The sequence below is a fragment of the Acinonyx jubatus genome, chromosome C2, assembly GCF_027475565.1.
Source record: "Acinonyx jubatus isolate Ajub_Pintada_27869175 chromosome C2, VMU_Ajub_asm_v1.0, whole genome shotgun sequence".
NCBI classification, from domain to species: Eukaryota; Metazoa; Chordata; class Mammalia; order Carnivora; family Felidae; genus Acinonyx; species Acinonyx jubatus.
In genome coordinates, this window is record NC_069384.1 from 10,554,541 (window position 1) to 10,571,887 (window position 17,347).

Sequence of the window (17,347 nt, forward strand, 5' to 3'; positions counted from 1 at the left end):
TCTGTGATGATGGGCTTCTCTAAAGCTCCGTGGTCATGCTTAACGGTGGGTCACAATCTAGACGACAAAATGGAAACGGCTAAAAGCAGGAAGCCTGAAACGTGGTTTGTGCCTCGCAAGGCCCTTCGTGTGTTTTCTCAACCGGAGGAAGTAAATCAGACTGGACGTGGCTGCTCCGGCTTCAAAGCAGCCCCAGACCCAGAGGGGACCTCCTTGCAGGATGGCATGTCACGGAACCTTCTTTTTTTTTTTTTAACGGACTTCAGGAAAAGTTTTGTTTTATTTAATTGTTATTGATTTATCTTAAAGTTTGTTTATTTTGAGAGAGAGAGAGTGAGAGCAGGGGAAGGGGCAGAGAGAGAGGAGAGAGAGGATCCCAAGCAGGCTCCGCGACGTCAGCACGGAGCCCAGGGTGGAGCCCGAACCCATGACCCGTGAGATCATGACCTGAGCCAAAGTCAGATGCTTAGCCGACTGAGCCACCAGGTGCCCTGTCATGGAGACTTCTTGGGGTGACTTCAGGGACAGAGGGCACCTGGCACAGAGCAAGGTGGTTAACATAAGAAATATTTTGGAGTGACCCAGCTCCCCTTACACTGTTTTTTTAAACGAAGTCGGTATGATTTCACCTCCATTTCCTCTTGTAGTCTAAATAAGGCAGGTGTGACCTTTATTGGCCTTGGGGAGAAAAAGTCACATGTTCAAGGCCTCCCAACCAACGAAGTGACTTGACTCCTGGCCCAGCTCCCTGGCCACCAGGCTGCTCTACCTTCTGAGGCCCAGCCCCGTAACCAGGCAGAAAGAATAATAATGTTTGCTTTTACCTAGATTTCCATATTTTCAGGCAATTGCCTGTATTCTCTCACAAACGTTCCAAGAGTTGGATTACAAAAAAAAAAAAAAAAAAAAAAGAAGCCTCTCACAGATGAGCAACCTGAGATTCAGCAAAGTTAAAGGACTCGCCCAAGGCCATACGGCAGTTTGCTCAGTAATCTGAAGTCCTGGTTAAACAAGGTGGGGGGCTGGCGTAGGAAGAAACCGCCATCGGGAGATAGGCTGACCAGCAATGGCGTGAAATCGTCTACACCGAAACAGCTACAACTGTGGGGTCATCTCAGCACCCACCCTGGTCACATTTATGCTGCTCACTCGAGTACATCGAGTCATTTCTTTCTTTAAGTTTTTTCTGATGTTTATTTATTTTTGAGAGAGAGAGAGATAGAGTGCGAGTGAGGGAGGGGCAGAGAGAGAGAGGGAGACGCGGAATCCGAAGCAGGCCCCGGGCTCCGAGCTGTCGGCACAGAGACCCACACGGGGCTCCAACTCATGAGCCTCGAGATCGTGACCTCCACCGAAGTCGGCCGCTTAACCGGCTGAGCCACCCAGACACGCCCCCATCGAGTCATTTCTGAAAGCATTTTAAAAAGGGGGGGCAGGGGGCGCCTGGGTGGCGCAGTCGGTTAAGCGTCCGACTTCAGCCAGGTCACGATCTCACGGTCCGTGAGTTCGAGCCCCGCGTCGGGCTCTGGGCTGATGCCTCGGAGCCTGGAGCCTGTTTCCGATTCTTTGTCTCCCTCTCTCTCTGCCCCTCCCCCGTTCATGCTCTGTCTCTCTCTGTCCCAAAAATAAATAAAAAACGTTGAAAAAAATTAAAAAAAAAAAAGGGGGGGAGCAATTTGACCCTGAAAAACATTTTTCGGCTTCTTGAAAGTTCATCGAAAACGTTAATACCGGGGACTACTGCTTGCAAGAGTTAATCGCCCAAATTAACCCAACGTTTCCGGCAGTGACTCGTGGGCCAGCCTGAGACCGTGTCAACAGAGATCAACACAGACCAGGCACCACGGCACTTCTCGGCAGGGTTAAAACAGTCGTTGCGACAAAGTCCTCCTGAAAGCGTCCTATTGATTGCTCTGTTTATTAAATCTCTACTGGCTTCTGTTTTGCATTTTTATTTTCTGCCCCACAAAGGCTATACTGTTCTTTACTAAGATCCCTTGATTAAAAACCCAAGTGTTGAGTAATCTTGCTGCTCCCACCCATCCGAAACCCTCCCCCCGTCTGCTGATTCCATCCACTTCTGCTTCCTTGTCCTCGCCTCCTATGAAGACGTGGACCTGACATCTGCATTTGCGTGATCTGGCCATACACACGCACAAATCCGTACGAACGGTAGCCCGGGAGGGTCTCGGGATGGGGAGCACCAAGGAGAGAGCTGGGGAGCTGGGGATTGCCTTTCTCCTGCTAGTACTTGGAATATTCCACACAGAAATGAGCCTCGGGCATGAATCGTGAATCAGGCTCTGGGTTCTAGATGCAAACTTCCTTTGTTAGTTGTTACACAGTGTGCCAGAGAGCCAGGACTGGCCGGCCTCCATGGAGCAAACTGGGAAGACCTCTTTTGACTCCAGCGGGTAAGGACAGAGTTTCCTGGGCTGGCAAATCGGTACTGGCCAACCCAGCCCCCAGCCTCCCGGCAAACACCACAGGGCTTCTGTGGCTGTCTTCCAGGCCCCCACATGGCCATTGCCAAGGTGGGGGGCCCCACAAGGCGTTGCTTCAAATTTTACCTGTGAGCGTCACTGCATTTCCAAAATGTCTCCTCCTTGGGGGGCCCGCGTGGCTCGGTCGGTTAATCGTCCAGCTCTTGATTTCAGCTCAGGTCATGATGTCACAGTTGGTGAGATTGAGCCCCGTGTCAGGCTCTCTGCTGACAGCGTGGAGCCTGCTTTGGATTCTCTCTCTGCCTCTCTCTCTCTCTCTCTCTCTCTCTTCAAAAATAAATACATAAACAAAAGAAGTTTTCCTCCTTAACAATGGAAATGGATCTTCAGACTTCTCAGAAATATCAAGTAGAAGCTCTCTCATCGAAAAGTAACATCCTTGAAATCTGGGGCGCTTTGTTAGATGGCCTAGCCCATTTTCCGCTTCCGGACAGGGCCGCCCTAAGATGCCTCCGAGAGATGAGGCGTTTCCTTGGTCGAGGTCTCCCGGGGAGATGTCCCACCTCCTCCATTGCAGACGCAGGTATTTCTAGGGATCATCCCTCTCCAGAAGGTTTTGCGGAACGAAATCAAAACCTTCCTGTGCTCACGGAGAGTATTTCCGGGGCCTGGTCCTGAGGACGAGGTGAACGTGTCATCCTGCCTTAAAGATCACATCCTCAGGGAGGCCCAGAGCCCTTGGAAAATGTGCTTCTTAAGAAAGATAGATATCGTTTCATCTGTGAAGACGCATTGTGGCTGAAACTGTATATTCCTTTCTTACCAGGAAACTGCTTTTAGCTTATTTAACATTAGTGAATGAGGTAGCAGACATCTCTCGCGAGGTCTCTTAGGGAAAACAAACACACCAACTTGAAAGCCGGCCGCATTCTCGCTCGTCCCGGCGTGAGGTATCCATGATTCTATGACATATGTGGCAGTGGTCTCTCGTGAAAGCTGGGGAGTCGTGTCACAGCCACCGGGCTACGTGAAGGACTGCACGCCAAACAGAATCAGAGCATTTTGCTGCTGAAAACCACGATGGAGATTACATAGACCAAATTCCTCTCTTGGCAGTAAGGACCCCGGGGCCTGAGGACCAGCGTTCCAGCCGCTTGACGTTTGCTCTGGTGACCTTCCATAGGGCCGGGAGGCCTCTCTTGACTCTCCTGTGCACACAGGCTCCGAGGTCCGGTTTGGCCTCCTCTCCCCCACTCGGCATTCCTGATCTGGCAGACAGCTCGCTTTCCATTGAGGTCCAGGGGCCTAGGACTCCTGGGGACCCTACATCACAAGCAAGAGAAAGCAAATCCGGTCTCATCCTTTGAAAGACTGCCCCGTTTGGACAGATAAGCCGGGAGTCTCCCCGAGCAAAACAGGCAAAAAACCTGCCCTGCATCACAAGGTGCAACCATCAAATAGGCATGGACAAATGGCACAGAATGAAACTCAAAGAGAATAGATGGTTAGGTGTCTTTGTTTTGTTTTCCCAAAGTCCATGTTACCTTCTTTCAGACTATTGGTTTCTTTCTAAAGACTGTTTTTTCTACCACAGGAGAAACTGTGGTGGGTCTTTCTTTCTGTCTTTCTGTCTTTCTGTCTTTCCTTCCTTCCTTTTTCCTCTTTCTTTCTTTCCTTCTTTCTTTTGTTCTTTCTTTCTCTCTTTCTCTCTCCTTCTTTCCCTCTATCTCCTTCTCTCTCTCTTTCCCTCTTTCTCTCTCCCTGTCTCTTGCTCTCTCTCTCTTTCTATCCCTCTTTCTCCCTCTCTCTTTTCCTTTCTCCCTTTCTGTCTCTCTTTGTTTCTTATTTTTATCTTCACAACTTGCTTCAGGGCTGAACGCAGGGAAGGCCAAGGAGGAGAAATCCTTCTGCCTTGTACGTGGGACGCTTGGCCACCTGTGCACCATGGAGCAAAATAACAACAAAGCACAGTATTGACCAACTGCAAAGAATCCTTCCTTCACCCTCTCTCCCCACCCTTTGGCAAAAGCCTGGGTAAATAGGTACATTTGGTGCCAGGACTTAAAGGTCAACAGATTCCTGCTTTGTCAGAGGAACCTGGAAATCGAGTCAGTGGACTTCATGGGAACACCATACGTTCTCGCTCCATGGGTGCTTGAGCCTAAGGATTAGGAGTAGAAGGATATCAGGGAAGCCTTCCAAGAACATATGCAGCAGACGTTTGGTGCTCTGGTGAGGCCTGGGGCCATCTGAGACGTGGACAATACCATCTCAGCTGACCTCAACCCGTGGGTTGGGTACTGGGCGGCAGACTTCTTCTGGAAAGGCCATTACAGATTCTCCAAGTCATCAGTGATGGGAGAATCCTAAGATAGCCCCCAGGATCCCTAGACCCCAGTGTGCATGCCTCGCATAATTCCCCCACCCTTAGCCGGGGGGCGGGGGGGACGGACAGGACCCGTGAACACCGGTGGAGTGTCATTCATCTGAGTAGGCTACATCATATGGCAAAGATGAAGGGAGTTTGCATGTGTTATTAGAGGCCTTGCTCTGTCAACTTTCCTGAAGGACATTATCCTGCATGGACCTGACTTCATCAGATGAGTGAGGGACTACAGGTCAGAGTTAAAAGAAGTCAGAGAGTTCTCAGGCAGCAGAGACATTCTTCTGCTGACCTGGCAGAAGCAAAGGGCCACATTAAGGAGAGAACTACGTAGGGGGCAGTGATGGATGGTCTCTCAAAGCGGAAGGCCTCAGTCTCACAACCGCAAGGACCTGAATTCCGCTAACGACCAGTGACTTTAGAAAGGGATCCCCAGGCCTCAGATAAGAATCACAGGCCTGCCTGACACCTTGACTGCAGCCTGTGAGACCCTGAGCAAAGAGCCCAGCTCTGCCATGCTGTGGGACTGCCACAGTCTGCCACAGACTGCTGTGGGCCGTGTTAAGCTGCTAAGTTTGAGGTCATCTGCTGGTGGCCGAGAAAACCCCTACATCGCCCTAGAATTGCAGAGAGAAAATGCGCCCGACGTTTTCCCCACCGCTTCTCCGTATCCATATTTTCTGGGCCCACTTTTCCCCGTCAAGGCGAATGTTCAAAGCAGGCTGCTGTATGGATGGGGGAGCGGGTACTGAGAAGGCCTCCCAACGTCGCTACACCTGGCACCTTTGGGTTAGAGAAAGTCCGGTTGATGCCGTAGAAGGCGTTCTGAGAAAAAGTAGCTCATTAGACCCCTTTGTGGGGGGTTACCATCCTTCATATTAAATGACCAGGTGACTAGATATCTCTAGTGTAGTCACAGGCTGCAGAGATATTCCTAAATGGGGCAAGTGACTCTAACCAGAAAGCAAAACATCTATCCGTAATCACTAACCCAGGCAGCTAAACGGGCCTGAGCTTAGAACCAGACCTGGGGCAAGGGCTGCTCGTCTGTGCGGGGAGGCCCTGTCCCCAAGCATTGTGGCTACTGACGCTTAACGGCCTCGCTGGCTCAGGGTTGACAACTCATCGGTGGGCAACTTCCTGGGATTACCCACCATCCGATCCCTGCGTTGGACAGAGGAGGAGACTGAGGCCCCGGAAGGTTGGCTGCCTCTCCCAAGCCCCCACCCCAGTCAGAAGCAGCAGGGGCAGGACCAGCCCGCAGGGCTCTCAGCCATTTCCCGTGGTCACCTTTCCTCTAGCACAAAATGACCCAAGCGCTGCCCGTTGGTTAAACCAGCCCTCAAGCAGACAGACCCTGGCTCAGTCTGTACCTCACTGTCCTTGCTCCGGAAGCACAAAGCCGGCTCCCCTGGGCCGACTTGCCTCCCCCTGCCTGTGCTGTCAGCTCCAGAATCCCCAGGAACTATGTAAAGATGAAATGGCCCGGTCACTCCAAGATCCAGACCTCCCTGGGTAAAGCTTCCTGGGGCCGCAGTAACAGAGTACCCCGGAGTCAGGGGCCTTAGACGACAGAAATGTATTCCCCGGCTGTTCCGGAGGCCAGGAGTCTGAAATGGAGGTGTTGGCAGAAACGTGCTCCCTCTGAAAGTTCTAGGGGAGGACACTTCCTTGCCTCTTCCGGCTTCTGCTGGCTGCAGACAAGCCTGGGCAGCCCGTGGCTGGTGGCTACACCACTTCTGTCTCTGCCTCCACCTTTACGTGGCCCCTTCCCTCCGTGTCTGTACGTCTCAGCGTCTTCTGTTCTTATAAAGGCACCAGTCATATTAGGTTTGGGGTCCACCCAGATCCAATAAGACACCCAAATCCAATAAGGCCTCATCTTAATCTTACTAATTACATCTGCCAAGACCCTCTTTCCAAATAAGGCCACACTCTGAGACTCTGAGTGGGCACGCATCGGGAGGGACACTATTCAAGCTGGTATAGTCGTGTTATATGTATGCTCAAGGCTAGTTCAACCAGCTGCCCTGAGAGTAGAGATAGACTGTAGGTGCAACCCCTCCATCACTCCCCTCCCCAGCCCACCCCCACCAGGACTCGTCACCCAGACCCAGAAATTAGAGACTTTGGGCTTGGAAATAGCTCAAAGAACATCCAGACACCGGAGGCACAAGAGAATTACCTGGGAAGATTTTGGAAACACCAGTGTCCAAACCCAGCCCCAAAGATTCCAATTCAACTGGTCGGAGGTGTGGCTTGCACGGCGATCATTTTTAAAGCACCCAGAGGATGGTAACATGAAGTCAAGATTGAAAACCCACCAATCTAGCCCAACGGCTTACTTTTCGGACGAACACTTGAAGCAGGCAAAAGGTTAGCCATTCCCTCCCCTCCATTCACTGCTATCTCCGAACTAGAAGCTGCCAGTTCTCTGACCGGAATGTCCCGCTCCCTCTAGACGGTACAAGGCCCTGAAGTCGACAGAACAGGGTCTCTGCGGTGGTCTGCACCCTCCATTCATGAGAAAGAAGCAAGTAAGGCTCCTCCAGGCCCATGAGGCAAGATGGCCGTCCCCTCACTGTGTCGCAATGCACACCCAGGGCCTAGGGGACCGCATACACTTGTGCAGGCTTTGCAAACTGAATGCTATATGAATGTGCTTTATCATTTCTCTTATTTCATTCGTGGCAACATCCCCTCAGCAACCTTGTAAACATCTAAGTGCCCACTTGCCCGATTGGTCTCCATTGTACATATTCTTAGGCATCTTTCTGGCCACCATTCTCTTTTCTCATTGTAACCACACATTTTTTTAAAAGCAAGAAGTGGGGTGCCTGGGTGGCTCAGTCGGTTATGCATCCGACTCTCGGTTTGGGTTCAGGTCACGACGTCAATGGTTGATGAGTTTAAGCCCTGCATTGGGCTCTGGGCTGACGGCACAGAGCCTGCTTGGGATTCTCTCTCTCCTTCTCTTTCTGCCCCTCCCCCTCTCTCTCCCTCTCTCTCTCTTTCTCTAAAAGCAAGAAACACTTCTTTTCTCTTCTTTGTCATCTGTTTTCCTACTCATTCCAGGATCATACTCGATACAACAAATTCTTCTTTCCCCCTGCCTGAGCTAGCAAAAAATCCCAAAGTATACATTGGAGGCCCATCCAACATCCAAAGCACTGCCAGATGACCCTAATGTTTTCTTTCAAAGAATATTCTTTCGGGACTAGTGACTCATTTGTGAACTACACGAAACACACACCCACACGCACGCACACGCATACATACATACATACAGAAAATAAGGCGAAATAGAAATGGAAAGATTCCGATGGAGGCAAGACCAGGCCCACCGTCCCGTCTCCTTTCCAACCCTAGGTGCCTCCCTAACCCATTTTCTCCTTCCTCTTGGCTCCGAACTTGGTCGAACCCAAGAGGATGAGGAGGGGGAACCCCGTGACAGGACCAGGCCTCAACACCTCAGCCTCGGACAGACTGAAAGGTCAAGAGGCAAAAACCCTTGTTAAGATAACTTCTGTTTTTCTTTTGCTTCTTTTACTCCAGTTCACACCGTTGGGAAAGTGGGTACACGTTTAAGAAGACCACTGCATGCATACATTTCAAAAACTCTGCCACATCACGTGACCAGAGAGGGCCTGGCAGCCGGCACTGCCCAGAGCTCACAAGCCGTCCAGCGCCTCTGGAGCCCACGCCTGCCATTCACGAACCTCAACACCAGGCAATTTGTAGCTGTGTCTACTTCTTGGGCTTCCTGAAAGACCCCTCAGGCACCAGAAAGTACTGACATACCTGTGGTGTGAGCCACAGTCACCTCCACCCCTGCGGGGAGTCCCTCACCCCTCCCTGCCTTCCCTCTTCCTCCTTTCCCTTCTTCCCCTTCCTCCACCTTCTTCTTCCTGTGAGTCCTCTTCTGGAAAAATCCAAGGTCTGCCTCCCTTTCGGCTCTTTCATTTCTTCTGAGCAGAAGGCTGTGGATAAAATCCTTCCTGGTCCACTTCCTGTGCGGTTGCAAGGAAGGTGCCTTCCGGTTTGACCACAGGCTGTCCGACGGCCTTCCTTTACTAAGGAGCACTTCCAAGAAATCAGCACCCCAGGATGCAAAAACAGTGCAAAGCACCTCGGGGAGGGTCGAGGCTGAGCACCGCCTCGCAAAACGGTCATCAGGGTTTTCCCGTTCTCAGGCAGCACAGTAGCTGAGCCCCGGGTCGCTTGGCAGGTCTGAGGACTGGGGGGCAGTTGGTGGGAGCCACGTCCAGGCTCCCTGGCCGCTTTTTGATATAGTTCTACGGTAAAATCAATGGATGGATTTATTGGGTGCTTGGCAACTAATTGGGGAACAACTAAGTAGGTTGTCAGACTTGGCCCCAGCCCTTGGCCCCAGTCCAAGGCACAGGCCCTCCATCCTTGGGTGCGGGCAAGTAACCGAAAGAAGGTTTGTGGGGACACAGCCCGGGCATGGAGGTGAGACAGTGCCTGCCCCCACCGACCACGGCCCCCTCCTTCCAAGCCCAGGGCTGTGAGCAGACCACAAGGCAGCTCAGGGAGGTGTGCCGGCCCGAGAGCCAGGGCTGGTGAGGAGAGGAAGCGGAAATCTCAGACGCCTCATGATCCTAGGGACTTGTGCCTTCCATGAAACCCTCATGCATCTCCGAGCCGTCAGGGCGTTGGGCTCCAGGAGGGAGCACCAGGCTCGTGGGCTTGGAGAGGAAGAGGCCAAGGAGCGGCCCGAGGGGCCTTGGCTCCTGAAGCCCATGAAACAGTGCCCACCCCCCCCCCATCTGGTTTCACAAACAGGAAGTGGCTGAGTTGTGTTTGAGGTAGTCTTGACCAGGAGCCTCTTGTCCTCGAGAGCACTTTCCGTGGTTGGACAGAAAGCCGCAGGAGAGAGCAGAAGCCCCACCACAGACATCCTGCAGCGCATCAGAAAATACAGCCCAACTTGGGTGTGGACCTTCTGGAAGCTGGGCAGAGACCATCAGGAGCATTTTACGCTTTGCTTCTCTGGCCCTGGAAAGCCCCTTTGACGGGTGGGCTGCCCTTGAATGACCCCAGGAAGGCTGGACTGGGTATGATGTCCTGAAGCTGAATCTGCATCAGACCAGGATGGGGGCGGGGGGGGGGGGAGGATGTGGGTCAACCCAGCTGGTACCTGCCTGGAGCCCGAGGTGGGATGAGACCCCCGCCCCCTGCCCACTTCCGGGCATGAAAGGAAACGCCACCTAGTGGTGAGAATGAGGACAACGGGGCCTGGGTGGACCTCTGGCTGTGGCTTGAGCACCACTCACATTGATTTCCCTGCTTTTCCACGACTCAGGGCCTCAAGCACATGTCACACAACTGAAAACTGTGTCTCGGGGCCAGATGGGAAGGGTCCCGATGGAGCCATCAGCCCACTGTGGAGTCCATCCGGTTCCCAAGGTATCTGGACCAGCCCACAGTGACTTACCAAAGGGGACAGCTGAGCAGTTAGTGGCCACCATCCCATGGGGAGTTGGGGGGTGGGGAGGGGGCTTCGTTACCCGGAAGCAGGTGGTCAGGGCATAACTGCCTTCCCCTCCTGGAGAAAAGTTCAAGGTCCTATGAACCTGTCCATTTTGACAGGACCCATATAAGAGAAAATACAGGAAAAAATTAGGTGTATGCAGCCAGCTGCATTACAGCTTTCGTGGAGAACTTCTAAGTACACCGATTTCTCCTTGACCTCGAGCTATCGTTCCCATTTTCCAGATAAGAAGAGCAAGACTCCAGAGAGATCAAATGATTATTCAGACGTGTCAGAGGTATCGAGGGCAGATTTAGGACCCTGCGTCTGCTGCTGTTTGGTTTTTGGGTTTTTTAAACATCACCCCTGCTTCAAAGCTCCTCACAGGGAAGAGGTTAGTACCATGTTGAACTTGTTAGCACTTAATGCCAGATAAGGGAAAAGCAAGCAAGCAAACACAAACCTCAATGCTATTTGAACACCCTTTTACAAAACCAAGGAATGTCCTGAGCAATGACCATTGCTCTCCTCCTGGTATGATGATCCGGGGCCCTGAGGGAATCCGGAAGATTTAACGGCTTCCCAGGGCCCTAGCAGGTGTACATAAAGTATTTAGTAGTAGAAGGTTCGGGCTTCAGAAAGGAGCCTGACTCAGGTTCCCAAGCGTTAGCCAACTGGAAGGACGGCTTTGCCGGGGACAGAGCCCAGCAGGTTAGCTGAGTAGTGGCCTCTGATGGCCACTGTCCTTGTCCACTCGCCCGGGAGTACATCGAGGAACCCATTACAGAGGGGAAGGGGAGGAAGAGAGGGGGAGCAGATGTCATCAAGAAACTTCTCAGGAAGCCTCAAAGCGGGGATTCATTCACTGAGTGCCCTCAGTTGCATTCTGTACGGCATGTTTTGAAAAACAAGCATATTTTGTTTCAGAACCGACATTGTGATAAAGACTTTAAGCCAGCGAACAGCCCTGGAATATTTCTCACCTTCCCCACAAAGGAACAGCCTCTTAGGGGCCTGTGAACGGGCCATGGAGGTAGGAAAGAGGAGTGGGTGCTGGCCAGGGACTACCCACTTTCCTACAACCACAGTGAAACCTAGAACAGTCTGAGGACCTCGGCTGTGGCCACCTGGACAAGGTCGGGTCACACGTGTCTTTTCTGACCTCTGTAAGTCTCCATTAAAATGCCTTTGTGGCTCACAGTACAAATACAGATTATTTCTAATTTCATTACCAACCAAATCTCTGGTTTGACGTTGCTCTCGTCGTTTTAAAGGAAGCCGTCCCTGTCCATTTTGTTTCTTGACATCTAAGTGAGGCAGGCAAAGCGAAAAAAGATCAAAGATCTTGGTTTCATGTACAAGCGCCCAGAGAACAAATGTTTACTTAAAAAGAAAATTGAGCACTCAGCATCAACCAAATGCTACAGCCAACTGGACAAGGGGGTTTCTGTAAAATGTATATAAACGTCAAAGGAACACAGTCTGGTCGCGAATGCTCAGACCCAAAGGGTTCTTGATGAGTATCTGTACAGAACCTGCCGTGTTGTCTCCTCGCCTTCAGGTGGAGCCAGGAAGCCCAGCCCACACGCACGGCAGGTGGAAGGCTGGCTGCAGGGGACGGTGGCGGGGAGGCCACAGGTACACCAGAGCACTCTTTGAGCCGATAGTTTCCACTTCCTCCCCAACTTGACCAGTTACCAGAACTGCCCAAGAGTAGTCACCACGAATCCAGCCTTTCTGGAGTTTCCCTGCCCGACGTCAAAATGCCACTGTAAAGGGCAGAGAAGCAACGACGACCAGGCCAGCCCCACACCGCATCACTGCCGAAGAAGCCCAGTGTTGGGTCTGAGACAGGGCGACCCTTGGAAGGAATCGAAGCGTGTTTGGCCCACACTTCATCCCAGGGCGGGAGGATTCTCCAAAGTGCAGCTGTGAGCTGCACCTCATGAGTCGGGGGGTCTCCTGAGTGGGGTGGGGGGAGCGAGAGAAAGCATCAGAAAGGAAACTGGAACAAAAGACACATGATTGGCCCTCTCCTCTCCTGCCCGCCCTGAACCCAGAGGCAGCTGGCATCACCAGGGCGGAAACAAGGCAGAGAAGGGATGCCCCACGGCTCCCGGTCCCCACTGGTCCCTGTGGGTCCTTGCAGGTCTCTGGACTCCAATTCTCCACCTGTGGAACCTGTTCGCAAGCATCCTCCAGCAGCCCTTCAGTGCCGAACCTTTCTGTGTGTCTTACGTCCTCTATGGATGATCATCAAGGCATTACTAACATGTGCCGTCACCAAGTTCGTATGAGTGGAGTTGTATGCCGTGCGAGTGTCTGCGAGAGACTAACAAACGGGAAGAGGTTCACCAACAAGTTATTAGCAGTTATTTAGGTGGAGTGAAATTTTAGGCGATGGTTTTTCTTCCTTAGACTCTCTGACATCGTTTTAAAATATTGGGGCGCCTGGGTGGCGCAGTCGGTTAAGCGTCCGACTTCAGCCAGGTCACGATCTCGCGGTCCGTGAGTTCGAGCCCCGCGTCAGGCTCTGGGCTGACAGCTCAGAGCCTGGAGCCTGTTTCCGATTCTGTGTCTCCCTCTCTCTCTGCCCCTCCCCCGTTCATGCTCTGTCTCTCTCTGTCTCAAAAATAAATAAACGTTGAAAAAAAATTTTTTTAAAAAATAAATAAAAATAAAATATTAAAATAGGCATGTATCACCGTGTGACTACAAAAACAATCTTTTCATTCTGAAGAAACTTAAACTCCTATTTTGGGGGAGAGAAACAAGCTGTATATGACTATGAAAACTATCAGGGACAGACCAATTTTTTAACTGTTGAAGGAGGAATTGAACCCACATCTAATTTGCTTTGAAACTGGAAACTCAAGGGGCGCCTGGGTGGCTCGGTCGGTTAAGCGGCCGACTTCGGCTCAGGTCATGATCTCACGGTCCGTGAGTTCGAGCCCTGCGTCGGGCTCTGTGCTGACAGCTCGGAGCCTGGAGCCTGCTTCAGATTCTGTGTCTCCCTCTCTCTCTGCCCCTCCCCTCTTCATGCTCTGTCTCTCTCTGTCTCAAAAATAAATAAATGTTAAAAAAAAAAAACTTAAAAGAAATTGGAAACTCAAAATCACATGCCCCAACATCGTGGGTTACGGTGTCCACGAATGCCAAAGGAGTAAGTTAATGTCAACTGGACAACTGGCATGCATCACAATAGATACTGGTATTATTCAGATACACAAGTGAGTTGACAAGTCACAAGGCCATGTATCATCTGGGTCGAGTGGATCTCACTACGATATGGTGTTATTAAAATATGGGCACGATGGCTATTGGAAGGAAAACAAAAGACCACTCACAAAGAATACATTCTTTTTTTTTTAATTTTTGTAAATGTTTATTTTTGAGAGAGAGACCGACAGACAGTGAGTGGGGGAGGAGCAGAGAGAGGGGGAGACACAGAATCCGAAGCAGGCTCCAAGCTCCAAGCTGTCAGCACGGAGCCCGACCCGCGAACCGTGAGATCGTGACCTGAGCCGAAGTCGGACGCTCAACCGACTGAGCCACCCAGGCGCCCCACAAAGAATACATTCTCATCACAGCCTAGCTCGTACCACTGAGAAATAAGACAGCTTCACTTCATTCTTTTTGCAACATCTGAATATGCATGTTCAATCTCCTGGTCTGCTGGACACGTATTCATGAACTCGTCCCTAGCATAAGCATTGTTCAAGTATCTCCAGATGCCAGTCATTTCAGAAGGAAATTCAAAATCTCTGTATCTCTTGGCCACGATCTGAAAATCAAGAGGAAATAATCAGCAAAGGAAAAACCCACTAGTGTAGGCCATCAGATCAGACAATCCATTCTTTTGAGGTGTGTGATGTATTCTCTTTCTCGAGTCCTGACGCATTCTTCCTAAAGCCAGTCAGGTTACCCCAAATTACACGCCAACCTTGCATAGGGCCTACGGGGGATGGGAAAGCTCATGAAAGTACTGGGCTCAAAACAGCGACTCCACATAGCCCTGCCCACCAATTTATCCCAGATGAATTGGGATCCACTGGTACAAATTCAGTCTCTGGTGGACTTCTCCTCGTGTTGCTGGCAGTTTTGACTTTGTGTGTTCTGCTTGCTGTGTTATTTGGTGCCTAAAGATTCGTGAAGATCTTCCCTTTAGGTTGTGCCAGGATCACCGTGAAATGCTCTCTTTTTCCTGCTTGCTGAGCCTCACCTCCTGAAATCCCAGATATCTGCGCATATTATTTCTGCAGATTTCCATCATTCTGCCACTGAACACATCACCTCATTGTCAACAAATGGACACAAATCCTTGTCCTCCCGGAAATGGTAGATGTGAGGACAGGGCAATTGAGAGTGAGCATCATGGGAACCACAACAGTGGGGGATGCTTCCTCTGGCTCCAGGGGCCCCGTTGGGGAATGCGCCACAAAGGAGGGTGATACTGTGGGAGACGCTATCAGTTAACTGGGGCCACTGTGACAAAGTACTACAACCTGGGTGGCTTAGAACAACAGAAGCTTCTTCTCTCACGCTCCTGGAGGCCAGAACTCCAAAATCAAGGAGTCAACAGGACACATTCCCTCCGGAAGTTCTAGGGAAAGGTCTCTTCTCTCCCCAGCTTCTGGTAGTTTCTCCCTCTGTGTGTCTCTGTGTCCAAATTACCTTTTTTTTTTTTTATAGGGACACCAGTCCTATTGGATAGGGGTCCCACTCTACTCCACTATGACCTCATCTTAACGAATTACATCTCCGAAGATACCATTTCCAAATAAGGTTATGTCCTGAGGTGCTGGGGATTCGGACTTCAACATATGAATGGGGGTTGGGGAGGCGGTGCAATTCATCCCCGAACAGGAACCCAGAGCCACAAAGGCCTGGTCTGCGTTGTCTCCTGTTGCATTGGTTTCTGGGATGTGTGGCTGAACTGAACATGGGACTTCACACAAATTAGAAGACCTTGGGACCTGATTATGCAGATTTTGCAGGCTAGAAGCCGCTGATGCAGCAAAACAAGACCAGATGCCTGTCAGAAACCCTCCTCAATTGTTTAATATCTTGCTTCAATTCAACTTTAAGGATATTAATGTTAAGAATTCCTTGGGGCGCCTGGGTGGCTCAGTCAGTTGAGCGTCCGACTTCGGCTCAGGTCATGATCTCGCGATCTGTGAGTTCGAGCCGCGTGTCGGGCCCTGTGCTGACAGCTCAGAACCTGGAGCCTGCTTCGGATTCTGTGCCTCCCTCTCTCTCTGCCCCTCCCCCCGCTCATGCTCTCTCTCTCTCTCTCTCTCTCTGTCTCTCTGTCAAAAATAAATAAACTTAAAAAAAATCTTTTTAAAAAGAATTCCTTTTACGTATTATTTTATTTATTACTCCTGGTTTATATTTGCCTATTTTTTTTATTTTAACAGTTTTTTAACGTTTATTTGCTTATTTTGAGAGAGAGAGAGAGAGGGAGCATGCACGCGCGCGCGCGCACACACACACACACACACACACACACACACACACGGGGGAGGGGCAGAGAGAGGGAGAGAGAGAATCCCGAGCAGGCTCCACACTGCCAGCACAGAGCCTGATGCCTGGCTGCATCTCATGAACTGTGAGATCACGACCTGAGCCAAAGCCCGGAGACAGAAGCTTAACCGACTGAGCCACCCAGGTGCTCCTAATTTTTAATATTTCTGAGAAAGTTTTTAAAAAAAAAAATTTTTTTTTTACATTTATTTTTGATAGAGAGAGACAGAGCACAAGTGGGGGAGGGGCAGAGAGAGAAGGAGACGCAGGATCCAGGCTCCGAGCTGTCAGCACAGAGCCTGACGCGGGGCTCGAACTCATGAACTGTGAGATCATGACCTGAGCCGAAGTCGGACACTTAACCGACTGAGCCGCCGGGGCGCCCCTCTGAGCAAGTTTTTTAAGTGTCTGCCTCCTATAGAAGTGATCTTCTTTTTATGGTACATTTTCTGAATTTAATACTTTGTTTTCTGTCTTTCTGTGTTTGTGTATGTTTCTTTTTCTGGTAACTTCGAAGCTTATGGTCTGTTTTAACTCTTCCTGTGGTTTCCTATATAACTTTATCGATTTTTTTTTTTTTTTAACGAGTTCAAGCCCCACATCAGGCTCTATGCTGACAGCTCAGAGCCTGGAACCTGCTTCAGATTCTGTGTCTTCCTCTCTCTCTGCCCCTCCCCGACTTGTCCTCGGTCTCTCTCCCTACATAGCTTTAAATAACAGAGATTCTCTATTTCTTGACTTGTCAAGTTTAGATGATATCTACTCACTCCTGATTTTGACAAATAAGGAAATTAGTACAACTACAGTTTTTCCTATTTCTTCTTCCTTATCTCCCTTCCATTGGTTGTAAAAACATCCAAGTTGACTATGTTCTGATTCTGTTCTGTAACTATTATAACATTGTTTGGTCTTAGTTCTGTCTTTGGATTTAAATAGGTTCTATGTTTATCACCAACCCTTTTAACCACCCACCTTCTCTGTTCCGGGGTTCTTACTTTCAGTATCATTTTATTACTATATTCATCATAAAGAAACTTTATTTTAAAAAGAAAAAAAAAAAAAACAGCCCAGGAGTACTTAATTTGTTAAGACCAGAAGCCCAGCTAAAAACAATTTACCTGGATAGGAAATTCTTACATCATGCATTCTTTCCTTTAAGTCTCTGTAACTATTAAACCACTGTTTTCTGGTTTTAATGTGGTCATGAAGACATAAGAGGCAAGTCTGAATTTCTTCCCCCTGGAGACGGCTTTCCTATTTATTACTAATATTACTGCTATTATTATTATTATGGTCTGGACACCCAGAGTGTCCTATCTGACCCCTAAAGTTCAGTAATTTATCAGGTATGTCATCGTGTGTTGATTATTCTGGACTATATTTTTCCAAACATGGCATGTTGCTTAAACTGAAGGTTCAGATCATCCTTTAGTGCAAAATAAATTTTCCCTTCTTCTTTTCTTTCCTTTCCTTTCCTTTTCTTTTCTTTTCCCTTTCCTG

The 17,347-nt window shown here is 50.0% G+C and overlaps 1 protein-coding gene across 1 annotated transcript in view; it reads right to left on the bottom strand.

The window, feature by feature from the left end:
- Nucleotides 1-13,675: 13,675 nt before the first annotated feature.
- CLIC6 (chloride intracellular channel 6) overlaps nt 13,676-17,347 on the bottom strand; it is a 42,221-nt gene continuing 38,549 nt past the window's right edge. Inside the window, exon 6 of the mRNA XM_027041649.2 lies at nt 13,676-14,105. Coding sequence (XP_026897450.2) covers nt 13,944-14,105 — 162 coding nt within the window. The 3' untranslated portion in view covers nt 13,676-13,943. The remainder of the gene's footprint in view (nt 14,106-17,347) is intronic.